General features: G+C 39.8%; 1 protein-coding gene across 12 annotated transcripts in view; it reads left to right on the top strand.

The window, feature by feature from the left end:
* Positions 1-14,996, top strand: part of KIF16B (kinesin family member 16B) — a 299,987-nt gene that overhangs the window by 36,285 nt on the left and 248,706 nt on the right. For 9 of the 12 annotated variants that reach the window (XM_024239081.3, XM_024239082.3, XM_063720676.1 and 6 more), the window contains exons 2-3: positions 7,577-7,646; positions 9,813-9,926. The exons of 1 other annotated variant lie outside the window; for it this stretch is intronic. In XM_024239081.3, the coding sequence (XP_024094849.3) occupies positions 7,577-7,646; positions 9,813-9,926 (184 nt within the window). The remainder of the gene's footprint in view (positions 1-7,576; positions 7,647-9,812; positions 9,927-14,996) is intronic. 2 more of the 12 variants (XM_063720675.1, XM_054541592.2) reach the window with 1 other exon arrangement.

Here is a 14,996-nt window from a genome sequence, read left to right as displayed (position 1 = left end):
TGTGAATAGTGCTTCAATAAACATGGGAGTGCAGGTATCCCTTTGATATATTGATTTCTTTTCCTTTGGATAAATACCCAGTAGTCAGATTTCTGAATTGTATGGTAGTTCTATTTTTAATTTCTAAAGAAATCTCCATTCTGTTTTCCATAGTACTAATTTAGATTCCCACCAACAGTGTATAAGAGTTCTGTTTTCTTAGCATGCTTGCCAGCATCTGTTATTTCTTGTCTTTTTAATAACAGCCATTCTAACTGGGGTAAAGTGATATCTCTTTGTGGTTTTGATTTGCATTTCCCTGATAATTAGTGATACTGAGCATTTTTTTCATGTATCTGTTGGTCATTTCTGTGTCTGCTTTTGAGAAATGTCTCTTCATGTCCTTTGCCCATTTTTAATGGGATTAGTTAGTAAAATAATAAAGACTATATATGACAAACCCACAGCTAACATTGTAGCGAATGGGGAAAAGATGAAATTTTTTTCTCTTAGAACTGGAAGAAGACAAGGATACACACTTTCACCACTCATATTGAAGATAATACTGTAAGCCCTAGTCAGAGCAATGAGGCAAGAGAAAGAAATACAAGGCGTCCAGAATGGAAAAGAGGAAGTCAAATTGTCCTTCTTTGCAGATGACATGATCTTATATTTAGAAAAACCAAAGACCTCACCTAAAAACTCTTAGAACTGATGAATGAATTTAATAAAGTTGCAGGATAAATCAACATACAAAAGTCAATAGCATTTGTATATACCAATAATGAAATAGCTGAGAAAGAAATGAAGAAGGCAATCCTATTTACCGTAGCTACCAAAGAAAAATACTTAGGAATAAATTTAACCAAGAAGGGGAAAGATCTCTTCAAGGAAAACTGCAAAATACTGATGAAAGAAATTGAGGAGGACACAAACAGGTGGAAAGACATCTTATGTTCATGGATCAGAAGAATTAATATTGTTGAAATGACCATACTGCTCAAAGCAATCTACAATTTCATTGCAATCCCTATCAAAATACCAACACTGTTTTTCAGAGAAATAGAAAAAAAATTCTAAAGTTTGTATGGAACCAAAAAAGAGCCTAAATAGCCACAGCAACCCTAAGCAAAAACAAAGCTGAAGGCATCATAGTACCTGACTTCAAAATATATTAAAAGTCTGTAGTAACCAAAACAGCATGGTATTGGTATTATATAAAAATAGACACATGGACCAATGGAGCAGAACAGAGAACCCAGAAATAAATCCACATATTTTCAACTGATCTTTGACAAAGCTGCCAAGAACATACATTGGGGCTTTCTTCATGATGCTGGGAAAACTGGATAAGAATATGCAGAGGAAAGAAACATGACCTCCATCTCTCACTGTATACAAAAGTCAACTCCAGATGGATTAAAGACTTTAATGTAAGACCTGAAATTACAAAACTACTAGAAGAGAACATAGGGAAAGCTCTTCAGGACATTGTTCTGGACAAAGACTTTATGGATGAGACTTCAGAAGCACAGACAACAAACCAAAAACAGACAGAAGGGACTATGTTAAACTAAAAAACATTTACACAGCAAAAGAAACAGAGTGAAGAGACAACATGTTGAATAGGAGAACATTTTTATAAGCTACTCATTTGATAGGGGACTCATATCCAGAATATACAAGGAACTCAACAGTAAAAAATATATTGGCTTTTCTATAAGTGTTTTCAGGAACTAGGAAGAGATTTGCTCTTTATGGCTGAAACTCTAGCCAGTATCTTTGTTATAAATACTAAGAGTAATTTTAGATTAATTTTTTTTTTTTTTTTTTTTTTTGAGACAGAGCTTTGCTCTTTCACCTAGGCTGGAGTGAAGTGGCACGATCTCAGCTCACTGCAACCTCTGTCCCCTGGGCTCAAGTGATTCTCCTGCCTCAGCCTCCTGAGTAGCTGAAATTATAGGAGCCTGCCACCATGCTCAGCTAATTTTTGTATTTTTAGTAGAGATGGGGTTTCGCCATGTTGGCCAGGTTGGTCTTGAACTCCTGACCTGTGATCCACGCACCTCAGCCTCCCAAAGTGCTGGGATTACAGGCAGGAGCCATTGTGCCCAGCCACATCTTTTTTTTTTTTTTTTTTTTAAACTGTTTCAGTTTGTATGCTTAAAGAAGGAAGCAAGTTAGGAAATTATTTGTGAAAATTTCTTTTCTGAAATAGATGGCCTCGATCTTAATGTTGATGACCTGTAATTATCTTTTGATATGATTTTAAATTATTGGCTGTAGCCTTAGATTGACATTGGGAAACACAGTCTGGGAAGAGAAAGGGCTAGAAACTCACTCATAGTTTGGCAGGGTGAGAATGAGGGAACCTGAGTGTCATGACATTCACATGACATCTCTCATCAGATTATGTCAGCAGTTATTGCTCTTGGTCAGAAGCCACTTACAACTTAAGAGCATAGAATGGAGACAGTATTAGCTGACTTATGGTATATCCATCCATATTCTGTCATGTGATTTTAAAAATAAAATTTAAAAGTCAAAGAACAAAGGTTAGTGAGTTTTCCAGTGTAAGAAGTAGTTTATTTCATAAGGGTAAACCTAAGACCCATCTATTACTATGTCATATTAAGTACAGTGTCAGGGCAGTGCTTTTTAAATTTTAATGTTCATCAGAATCATTTACAGTTGTTAAAATGCAGGTTCCTATTCTGTAGGTTTTAGATGGGGCCTGAGAACCTTCATTTCTGTCAAGCTTCCCTGGAGCCGCTGATGTTGCTGGTTTCTGGAGCATATTTTGAGTATTAAGAGTCAGAGCAGGGATTCCTATATTTTGGGGTGATGGAACTCTTTGAGAAACTGAGGAAAGTGGTAGACCCTCAGAATAGTGAAACTGCCTCCTGCTCCTGATCCCCCTTCCCACCCACTCATCCCAGTACATAGGATTTCAGGGAGGTTGTGAAACCTTCAAAACCTACCTGCATCTTCAGTTTTCATTTTAGAAGTAGCTAATAAAAAGACAGTCATACTGCATAACAGCCTTTCAGTCAGTATCTCACTTAGTGCTTTTATAGAATGGTTGTTAATTTAAAACTAGGAACGCACTCCCTGGTTACCTGCAGGTTGGAATACATGGTCATGTGGAGGGCCCTTTAAATTTAGCTGCTCCAAAGGTGTAAGGTTCTGAGATGGGGAATTATGGAGTCTCTGGCTTCCAGCAGGAGTGGTGGGCGTCGTATGAGCCACATTACTGTTTCATAGGCAAGAATTGACAAGTCAGTGTTAGCATTACCACGATCACTTCTAATATTTCTGTGTAGCTGGATAATTTTGTGTTCCTGAGAGGTATTTGTTGATAATAGTGGTTTTAAGATGAAAGCTCTGGACACATTAGGTTAGTGATTGATTGAGAAAAAAGGACCCACTGTGGGAATGGGAGGAATCTGGGTTTGGCAGTCTGTGATATAAATAAACCCAGGTGGTTTGTTCTCTTGTTGAGCAGGACATGCTCTGGTAATCGAATGCTGTAGGAGAGGTTTAATTTTATGAAGTATTTGTTTTGTAGCCACGTGAACATGGGGTGTCCGTGAAGCAGTTCTTATTTTTGGGTCCACAATGAACTTTGCCCAGCTCCTGGTGGGTTGGAGTGGAAGCATTTTTCAGGCTTGGAAATGTTAAACTTGTCCCTGGGAATCTGCTGTAGTTCCCGAATGGTGTTTACTGCAAATGCTTTTTGGGTTTGTTCACAACTGATATTTATTTTATCTCTGTTCATCTGAGCTGGCCAAGATGTTACCCCTTAGCTGGTTTCCCCATACCTGGATTATTTTTAAAGTAAATCCCAGGCAACATATCATTTGATTTGTAAATATTTCAATATGTATCTCTAAAAGGTTTTTTTTAAGTCATAATACTATTATCACACCTACAATATTAGCAATAATTCCTTAATATCATCAAATATCTAGTCAGTGTTAGCATTTCCCTACGTAAGTTATAGTTGTTTTTTTTTGAGACGGAGTTTTGCTCTTGTCATCCAGTCTGGAGTGCAATGGCACAATCTTGGCTTACTGCAACCTCCGCCTCCTGGATTCAACCGATTCTCTTGCCTCAGCCTCCCAAGTAACTGGGATTACAGGCACCCGCCACCATGCCTAGCAGTTTTTTGTCTTTTTAGTAGAGGCGGGGTTTTGCCATGTTGGCCAGGCTGGTCTCAAACCCTGACTTCAGATGATCCATGTGCCTCGGCCTCCCAAATGGTTATAATTTTTAAAGTGCTTTTTCTGTTTGAATTGGGATCCAGTTGGTTGATGTATCTTTAATGTCTTTTTTAGCTTTAGATTTCCCTTCCATCTTTATATTCTTTGCAATTTGTCGTAATTCGGAATATGCTGAGTCATTTACTCTGCTGCCTTTCCCACAGGCTGGATTTTGCTGATTCCCCCGCCTGAGGGTATTGGCATGTTCCCTCTTACACTTGTCTTTGCTGCTGGTTCCCTATAGGGCAGCTCTAGGTCAGAGCCAGGCCATCCCTGCGAGGGAAGGACAGGAACCTGGGGCAGTGGCGTTGGTACTTCAGGTAGAATATACCTCGTACCTGGTTTTCTCACAGTGGCTGGCCTGGTAACCATTGGTGGTCCCTCCCTACAGCCATTAATTCACCGATGTGACGAAATGATATTTTAATTTTGTTATTCTTTCTTTATTTTTTTAGCTGGAATATCTCTAAAGGAGAAACTTTCTTTCATAGTTATTTGGTTACTTGAAGTACAGATAGTTTTGGAAATGCAAGATAAATGCTTGATTCTTTCTTTTAACAGTTTTCAAAATAATGAGACAGATCCTTTGATCTTTCAGAGGGGACCATTCAGTTTTTAAGTTAGGAGTTTATGTGCTTAAATATATTCTATGTATTTCAGTTGGTTTTTAGTTTTAGTTAGATTTCTCAACTTTGGGCAGCAGGAACTTATGCAGGTTGGTTCCTGAGTCCTTTTGACAGGGTCCTTGTATTAGTTTTCTCTTAGTATATTACAAATTACCCCAAAACTTAGGGGCTTAAAACAATATGTATTGACCAGGCATGGTGGCTCACGCGTGTAATCCCAGCACTTTGGGAGGTCGAGGCGGGTGGCCAGCCTGAGCAACACAGCAAAACTCCATCTCTACAAAAAATACAAAAATAGGCAGGTGCAGTGGTGCGTGCCTGTAGTCAAAGCTACTTGGGAGGCTAAGGCAGGATAATCGCTTGAGCCTAGGAGGTGGAGGTTGCAGTGAGCTGAGATCATGCCACTGCACTCCAACCTGGGCAGCAGGAGTGAAACCCTGTCTCAAAAAAAACCAAACAACAACAACAAAACACAGCATGTATTTATCCCAGAGTTTCTGTGGGTCAGGAATCTGGGTGGGGTTGAGCAGGGTCCTCTGACTCTGGCTCTCCCCTAGCACTGCAGTCAGGGTACCAGGCGGCTGCCCAGTCATCTCTCATCGTCATGTCTCGGTGCGGACTTGGGGAATGTGCCCTGCCAGGCTGTCTGGCGTGCTGCTGGCAGGCCCCTGTTTCCTGCTGGCTGGGTCTGTCCACAGGGGTCCTCACTCTGTCATCCCTGACTTTACGCACTGCCAGGGCTCTAAGAGGGAGGGCAGAAGAGAGAGCCAGCAAGACAGAAGTCACAGTCTTGAAAGCCTGCCTGGGAAGTGACAGACCATCACTTGGGTGTGTTTGTGTTGTAGTCATTAGAAGTGACTCACTAGGTCCAGCCCATATTCAAGGGCAGGGATTGCACATGCCAGGGTGTGAGTGCCGGGCAATCAATGGGAGCCATGTTACAAGGTGCCTGCCACAGCCCTAGTGACCTGTGTTAGTGTTCCTGCTTTATTGTGTGAGGAGATGGTTCAGTATTTGGACTGAGTCACTTCTCCAAGGAACCCTGACTTATTTTAGTGGAAAATGGTATTTATAGGCTATAATTTGAGCATAAGATTCTAGGCCTTTTCAATGGACAAAGCAAGGGAGTTGTTTGTTTGTTTTTTAGATTTTGGATGAAAGATGAAGTTTCTGCTACTCCTTCCAATTAGATTCAGGACTACAGTTTTTTCTGGGACAGAGTTTCACTCTGTCACCCAGGTTGGAGTGCAGTGGCGTGATCTCGGCTCACTGCAACCTCTGCCTCCTGGGTTCAAGCGATTCTCCTGCCTCAGCCTCCCGAGTAGCTGGGATTACAGGCATGCACCACCATGACCGGCTAATTTTCTATTTTTAGTAGAGACGGGGTTTCTCCATGTTGATCAGGCTGGTGTTGAACTCCCGACCTCAGGTGATCCGCCCGCCTTGGCCTCCTAAAGTACAGGGATTGCAGGCATGAGCCACCGCGCTGGGCCAGGACTACAGTTTTTACTTAACCTCATCAAACTTATGTTTGTATCTCATTCAGCCACTTCAAAAACCTTGGTTCTCTAGGGCACCAACATAATTACTCTTATAATGTCCCACAATACTCAGACAGAAATCTCAGAATAATGGCACTTACATTACCACCAAAAATATGATTACTAAAAATGCTTTAAGATTTCTTTGTAGTTCTTTTTCTTTTTAGGATATATCTCATTATAGTATACAGTCAAATTTCTCTATAGAGTCATAATTGAAATAGTTTCTTACTTTGTGGTACACAACTAGATTCATTCACTTCAACTTACTTCTGAATTAGCTTGTTTTTTAAAATTTTTGTTTTATTTTTGCATAAATTATTTTTATCATTCTAAAGATGACCTCCAGATCAAAGTATATTTGCAGAAATCTAGCTTCTATCCTTGTCCACTTCCCTTGTCCACCCCAAATCCTTATCCTCAATTTCCCTTTTTTTCCTAGGTAGCCTTTTGAAAAATATATAGGTTTTAAAAAAGTGTTTAAATATAATTTGTATTTTTCTACATAGATTTTCTCCATCTTTTGTCTCCACTGAACAGTATATCCCAGTGGCCACGCCATAACAGGATATAGAGATCTTCCTCATTCCTCGTTCAGTGGTGTCACACTCCATTGGGTAAATGTATGGTCATTTATACTAGGAATCTGAACTCTTTAGGAGTCCTCCTGTTCTGCTGTTTTCTGAGAAATGCAGTTTCTGAACAGATGTAGAAAGAAGGTAGGAGGAGGGAACAGTGCCTTGGCTGCTTCTGGAAGCAGCACCTGCTTGTAACCACTCCAGTTTTCCTTTTGGTTTTCATCTTGGGTAGGGGGCTAAGGTCTCTCTCTTTGTAACAAGGTGAGTGGGGCTACTTTTTTTTGGTGAGTCTTAGCTCTTTGTGGTGTCTGTTATTTCATTTACTCTTCTTTTGGCTTACAATTGGAAATTCTTTCAGGGTTTAACAACACACTGTGTATCAGCCATAATTGTTGATGGTGGCATCATTTTGCGTATCTTCATGTTATATTAGTAAGGTTTTGGGAGGAGCTGTGTCCGGGATTGCTCCTCAGATGCCATTTGAAAATAAACTCCTAATGTAAAAAGTAAATAAAACAAATGGGTTTAGTTTTGTTTTGTTTTTAATAATCTTTTCTCCTCTAACCACTACTGAATTATTTGTGTTGCAGGGAAAAGGACTTGGAGGCCAAGTTCATTATTCAGATGGAGAAAAGCAAAACAACAATCACAAACTTAAAGGCAAGTCATGACCTGGCCTTGCTTAAGTTCCAAGAGCCCCATGATTGCTTTATTTTGGGGATGACTTATGAGTAAATAAAGCCTGTCTGCTGTTTCCACACCCTCCTTTCCAGTGCAGTTAGCCACGTCAGCTTGCACCTGGCTTGGACTCAGTCTTGAAGCAGAAGAGTTGATCCCATTTCCTTTCCCATTCCTGGCTTTATTTGATCTGGAAGCCAAATCTAAGCTGTTGCTCTGGTCCAGGAGCTCCTGAGTCTATCCCAGATTCAGGCATTTTCATCCTGTGTCCTCGTAGTAGGGACTTATTCTGGCAATTGACTGTGTTCTGTGAACATTAAATAAGCTTTGCCCCTATATTTTTTTCCATTTTTAATGAAGAGGATCATGTTTGGTAATCCTTGAAGAAGAACTGATACTATTATTCAAAACTCAGGGAGGAAAGATTTAAAAAAACCACCAAATTTCTTTTCTGGAAAAAAAAGTTAAAAAAAATTTTCAAGATGGCAGATTTCTCCTTTGGCACTGAAAATATCCTGTTTGTTTATTTGGTTAGGAAATTTTTAAAGGGCACTGAATGCTTTTCACTGAGGAGGGTAACAGGGGTATAAAATTAATATTGAAGAAATTAGAGTTGGGCTCGGTGGTGCACCCCTGTGGTCCTAGCTACTCGAGAGGCTGAGGTGGGAGGATCACTTGAGCCTAGGAGATCAAGGCTGCAGTGAGCCCTGTTTGTGCCACTGCACTCCAGCCTGGGCAACACAGCAAGACCCCATCTCAAACCAAAAAAAAAACAAAAAAAGAAAGAAATGAAGTACTTTATGGGTTCAATGCCTTTTTCCTTCGATATTTGTCATTAACTTTTAGGTCTGGGTTTCTGAGACATGATACTCCATGGCCAAGTCAGATCTATCTCCTGTTCACATCTGAGGAGATTTCTATTAATTTGTGGCTCAAAGGATTGGGTACTTTGAGATCCAATTTCAAAGTAGTAGTGCGAGTTGATCTCCAATGGTAGAAGCTGGGAAATGCTCCCATCTTCCAACTGGGCAGCCTCTGGATCATTTCATTTCCTCCATTGACACGCTGGTGTCCTTTGCCTGAGACATTCATTCTCCACTGGATGCCTTTCTTCCTCTGCTTAACACAACCCTTGTGCATTCCAGCTCTATCTGGCCTGCACTGTGCTTCTTTCCCTTCCTTTGGCCTCTCGCATCTTCTCATGTTTCTACCCAGTTGTCACTTGTCCATTCCCTGCTGGTAATTACCTTGTCTTTCCTTCATGTGTCTTTCTCCGCTCACAGTGCTTTGGTAAAAGACCGCTGACTCTGGATGAGTCTCCTTTCTTTGTGCATTATGGAATCTATTTTCCTCAATTACTCTGTTGCTTTTTGAGTTTTATAAACATTTTATCATCTGATGTTTGAGTAACCAGAACAGATGCCTAGACTTTTAGTGTTTTCATAAGAATCATAACAATTTTTTTTATAATATGTGAATCGTGTGGAAAACGTGGTGCTCATTGAAGTTATTCAGCATATGTCCAATAAGCAGGCTTTGGGAGCATATGAAGATGTTAAAACATGGTTTTGAGGTGCACTTTAAGCATATAGCAAGGGGGACAAGATATATGCAAACATCTGCAATAAACTCACAATATGATGTGTCCTGGAAGAGTCTAGGCTGTCAGAGGTAGGAGAAATTACTTCTCCATGGAGTGTCCAAGGGAAGTGTCATGAAAGAGGAGACATCTGACCTAGAATTTTCAGTGAGACCACCGAATCATACAGCTCTAGAAGGTGCCAATCTTATCACGATCTATGTGATACCACCCTTGTAGTTGTGCAAAGCCCAACTCTGGTGGATTTAGGTGGAGGGAACAGTAAATAAAAATCACTGAAGCTGGACATACAGAATCTGCCTGGAGTGTTGGGTTCTTAGGAGTTAATAGTGATAAAAAGAGAAGGTCAGAATAGTATTCTTGGGTCATATCACAGAGAACTTGGATTGCTGCAAGGAGTTTAGTTTATATTTAAATTTTATTTATTTATTTTTTTAGAGAAGCCAGCAGGAATGAAATGGTTTTTAGTCAGGGTATAAACATGGAAATTTGGGTCAAATGGCAGTGCTCTTTACATTATCATTATTATCCTAATCATTTCTTTCTAGATACCAGAAGGAGGCACTGGGGACTCAGGAAGAGAACGAACCAAGACCTTCACCTATGACTTTTCTTTTTATTCTGCTGATACAAAAAGCCCAGATTACGTTTCACAAGAAATGGTATATGATATTTTCAAAATATTTATGTTGATTTATTTTCACATTGAGAAAAACATGCCTACCCTAAAATACTTTAAAATATCTTGCCAATTTCTTTCTGAATGTAATTTTTATATAAAATTAGCCTTTGCTAACTTACCTTTCTGAGTGTTATATAGGAGTATTTATTTAAGCCTGAGAAGAATTCAGTTCTCAAAAGATTGATTTTTTTTCACCTTTGAGCATAATGATGATAATTTTTAATTTGTTTCAAAACTTGGGTATGGTTCCTGTTTAGAAGGAGCTCTACATAGAAAGCATTTCTGGGGGGACGTGTATGCTGCAAAGCCCAGTAAAGAAGCCACTTAACCTTGAGTCCTATTCAGTGTGGAGATTTAGGAGGAAACCTCAAACCCAAGTCATGTGTTCCCAGCTTGTGTGGATCATTACAGGTTTTAGAGTGGATTCTAGAAAGAAAGAATGTTTCATTCAGAATCTTTCTAGAGTCTAGAATGATGCTGGAATTTGTCCAAGAAATCTGGCCTGTAGGCTTTTAAGGACTAAAATGTAGATGTGACGTGGACAGATAAGAACAGACACAAAGGTGCCCCCAGAAGCCTGTCAAGACACTGATGTTGACATTTCAGGTGAGCAGAGGGACAAGTATATTTCTCTGGGTTGGGAAAAGCTGGGTATTTGAGCAGAGTGGGGTTAGAAATGGGGAGCACCAGTATAGAGGGAAAAACGCAGGCTTCATTGCTGGGCCTCTTCCTGGCTCGTTGACAGCTTCTTTAGATACATTGCTTTAGGTCTCCATATGTTAAAACGGGGATAAGAATTCCTGTCCTGCCTGGCCTGGGTTGTAATCGATGCAATGGCATCTCGAAAAGTAGGGCATGAAAAAGTGCTTGTTTCTTTCTTTCTTTTTTTTTTTTTTTTTTCCAATTATGCTTAATTCTGGGATACATATGCAGAACGTGCAGGTTTGTTACACAGAACGTGCAGGCTTGTTACAGGTTTGTTACAGGTTTGTTACATGGCAGGTGTACACGTGCCATGGTGGTTTGCTGCACCCATCAACCCGTCATCTACATTAGGTATTTCTCCTAATGCTATCCCTCCCCTAGCCCCCTACCCCCTGACAGGCCTCGGTGTGTGACGTTCCCCTCCCTGTGTCCATGTGTTCTCATTGTTCAGCTCCCACTTATGAGTGAGAACATCTGGTGTTTGGTTTTCTGTTCCTGTGTTAGTTTGCTGAGAATGATGGTTTCCAGCTTCATCTGTGTCCCTGCAGAGGACGTCAACTCATCCTTTTTTATGGCTGCATAGTATTCCATGTGTATAATGTGCCACATTTTCTTCATCCAATCTATCATTGATGGGCATTTGGGTTGGTTCCAAGTCTTTGCTATTGTGAATAGTGCTGCAATAAACATACGTGTGCATGTGTCTTTATAGTAGAATGATTTATAATCCTTTGGGTATATACCCAGTAATGGGATTGCTGGGTCAAATGGCATTTCTGGTTTTAGATCCTTGAGGAATCGCCACACTGTCTTCCACAACGGTTGAAATAATTTACACTCCCACTAACAGTGTAAAAGCATTCCTATTTCTCCACATCCTCTCTATCATCTGTTGTTTCCTGACTTTTTAATGACCGCCATTCTAACTGGCGTGAGATGGTATCTCATTGTGGTTTTGATTTGCATTTCTCTAATGACCAGTGATGATGAGCTTTTTTTCGTATGTTTGTTGGCTGCATAAATGTCTTCTTTGAGAAGTGTCTGTTCATATCCTTTGCCCACTTTTTGATGGGGTTGTTTTTTTTTTTCTTGTAAATTTGTTTAAGTTCCTTGTAGATTCTGGATATTAGCCCTTTGGCAGATGGATAGATTGCAAAAATTTTCTCCTATTCTGTAAGTTGCCTGTTCAGTCTGATGATAGTTTATATTGCTGGGCAGAAGCTCTTTAGTTTAATTAGATCTCATTTGTCACTTTTTGCTTTTGTTGCCGTTGCTTTTGGTGTTTTAGTCATGAAATCTTTGCCCATGCCTATGTCCTGAATAGCATTGCCTAGGTTTTCTTCTATGGTTTTTATGGTCCTAGGTATTAGGTTTAAGTCTTTAATCCATCTTGAATTAATTTTTGTATAAGGTGTAAGGAAGGGGTCCAGTTTCAGTTTTCTGCATATGGCTAGCCAGTTTTCCCAACACCAATTATTAAATAGGGAATCCTTTCCCCATTGCTTGTTTTTGTCAGGTTGTCAAAGATCAGATGGGTGGTGTTATTTCTGTGGCCTCTGTTCTGTTCCATTTGTCTATATATCTGTTTTGATACCAGTGCCATGCTGTTTTGGTTACTGTAGCCTTGTAGTATAGTTTGAAGTCAGGTAGCGTGATGCCTCCGGCTTTGTTCTTTTTGCTTAGGATTGTCTTGGCTATACAGTCTGTTTTTTGGTTCCATATGAAATTTAAAGTAGTTTTTTTCTAATTCTGTGAAGAAAGTCAATGGTAGCTTGATGGGGATAGCGTTGAATCTATAAATTACTTTGGGCAGTATGGCCATTTTCACGATATTGATTCTTCTATCCATGAGCATGGAATGTTTTTCCATTTGTTTATGTCCTCTCATTTCTTTGAGCAGTGGTTTGTACTCCTCCTTGAAGAGGTCCTTCACATCCCTTGTAAGTTGTATTCCTAGGTATTTTATTCTCTTTGTAGCAATTGTGAATGGGAGTTCACTCATGATTTGACTCTCTGTTTGTTATTCGTGTATAGGAATGCTTGAGATTCTTGCACATTGATTTTGTATCCTGAGACTTTGCTGAAGTTGCTTATCAGCTTGAGGAGATTTTGGGCTGAGATGATGGGATTTTCTAAATATACAATCATGTCATGTGAAACAGAGACAATTTGACTTTCTCTCTTCCTATTTAAATACCCATTGTTTCTTTCTCTTGCCTTGATTGCCCTGGCCAGAATTTCCAACACTATGTTGAATAGGAGTTATGAGAGAGGGCATCCTTGTCTTGTGCTGGTTTTCAAAGGGAATGCTTCCAACTTTTGCCCATTCAGTATGATATTGGCTGTGGGTTTGTCATAAATAGCTGTTATTATTTTGAGATACCTTCCATCAATACCTAGTTTATTGAGAGTTTTTAGCATGAAGGGGTGTTGAGTTTTTTTGAAGGCCTTTTCTGCATCTATTGAGATAATCGTGGTTTTTGTCATTCATTCTGTTTATGTGACGGATTGTTCAGTTTCCATGTAGTTGTGCGGTTTTGAGTGAATTTCTCAATCCTGACTTCTAATTTGATTGCAGTGTGGTCTGAGAGACTGTTTGTTAGGATATCCATTCTTTTGCATTTTCTGAGGAGTGTTTTACTTCCAATTATGTGGACAATTTTAGAATAAGTGTGATGTGGTGCAGAGAAGAATGTATGTTCTGTTATTTGGGGTGGAGAGTTCTGTAGATATCTATTAGGTCTGTTTGGTCCAGAGCTGAGTTCAAGTCCTGAATATCCTTGTTAATTTTCTGTTGCATTGATCTGTCTAATATTGACAGTGGGGTGTCAAAATCTCCCACTATTATTGTGTGGGAGTCTAAGTCTCTTTGTAGGTCTCTGAGAACTTGCTTTATGAATCTGGGTGCTCCTGTATTGGGTGCATATATATTTAGGATAGTTAGTTCTTCTTGTTGCATTAATCCCTTTACCATTATGTAATGCCCTTCTTAGTAATTTTTGATCTTTGTTGGCTTAAAGTCTGTTTTATCAGAGACTAGGATGGCAACCCCTGCTATTTTTTGCTTTCCATTTGCTTGGCGAATATTCTTCTCTCCCTTTATTTTGAGCCTATGTGTGTCTTTGCATGTGAGATGGGTCTCCTGAATACAGCACGCCAATGGGTCTTACTCTTTATCTAATTTGCCAGTCTGTGTCTTTTAATTGGGGCATTTAACCCGTTTATACTTAAGGTTGATATTGTTATGTCTGTATTCGATCCTGTCATTATGGTGCTAAGCTGGTTATTTTGCCCGTTAGTTGATGCAGTTTCTTCATGGTGTCGATGGTCTTTACAGTTTGGTATGTTTTTGCAGTGGCCGGTACCAGTTTTTCCTTTCCATATTTTGTGCTTCCTTCAGGAGCTCTCGTAAGGCAGACCTGGTGGTGGCAAAATCTCTCAGCATTTGCTTGTCTGTAAAGGATTTTATTTCTTCTTTGCTTATGAAGCTTAGTTTGGCTGGATATGAAATTCTGGGTTGAAAATTCTTTTCTTTAAGAATTTTTAATATTGGCCCCCACTCTCTTCTGGCATGTGGGGTTTCTGCCAAGAGATTCACTGTTAGTCTGATGGGCTTCCCTTTGTGGGTAACCTGACATTTCTCTCTGGCTGCCCTTAACATTTTTTCCTTCATTTCCACCTTGGTGAATCTGACGATTATATGTCTTGGGTTTTGCTCTACTCGAGGAGTATCTTTGTGGTGTTCTCTGTATTTCCTGAATTTGAATGTTGGCCTGTCTTGCTAGGTTGGGGAAGTTCTCCTGGATAATAGCCTGAAGAGTGTTTTCCAACTTGGTTCCATTCTCCCTGTCACTTTGAGGTACACTTTGAGGTACACCAATCTTTTTTCTCTAATCTTGTCTTCATGCTTTATTTCATTAAGTTGTTCTTCAATCTCTGATATCCTTTCTTCTGCTTGGTCTATTCGGCTATTAATACCTGTGTATGCTTCACAAAGTTCTTGTGCTGTGTCTTTCAGCTCGATCAGGTCATTTATGTTCTTCTCAAAACTGGTTATTCTAGTTAGCAATTCGTTTAGCCCTTTTTCAAGGTTCTTAGCTTCCTTGCATTGGGTTAGAACATGCTTCTTTAGCTCAGAGGAGTTTGTTATTACCCTCCTTCTGAAGCTTACTTCTGCCAATTCATCAAACTCATTCTCTGTCCAGTTTTGTTCCCTTGCTGATGAGGAGTTGTAATTCTTTGGAGGAGAAGAGGCGTTCTGGTTTTTGGAATTTTCAGCCTTTTTGCACTGGTTTTTCCTCATCTTCGTGGATTTATCTACCTTTGGTCTTTGATGTTGGTGACC

This window comes from Pongo abelii, chromosome 21 (genome assembly GCF_028885655.2).
Source record: "Pongo abelii isolate AG06213 chromosome 21, NHGRI_mPonAbe1-v2.0_pri, whole genome shotgun sequence".
In the NCBI taxonomy this organism is placed as follows: Eukaryota; Metazoa; Chordata; class Mammalia; order Primates; family Hominidae; genus Pongo; species Pongo abelii.
Note: the sequence above shows the minus strand (reverse complement) of the source record. Positions and strands in the feature narration are given on the sequence as shown.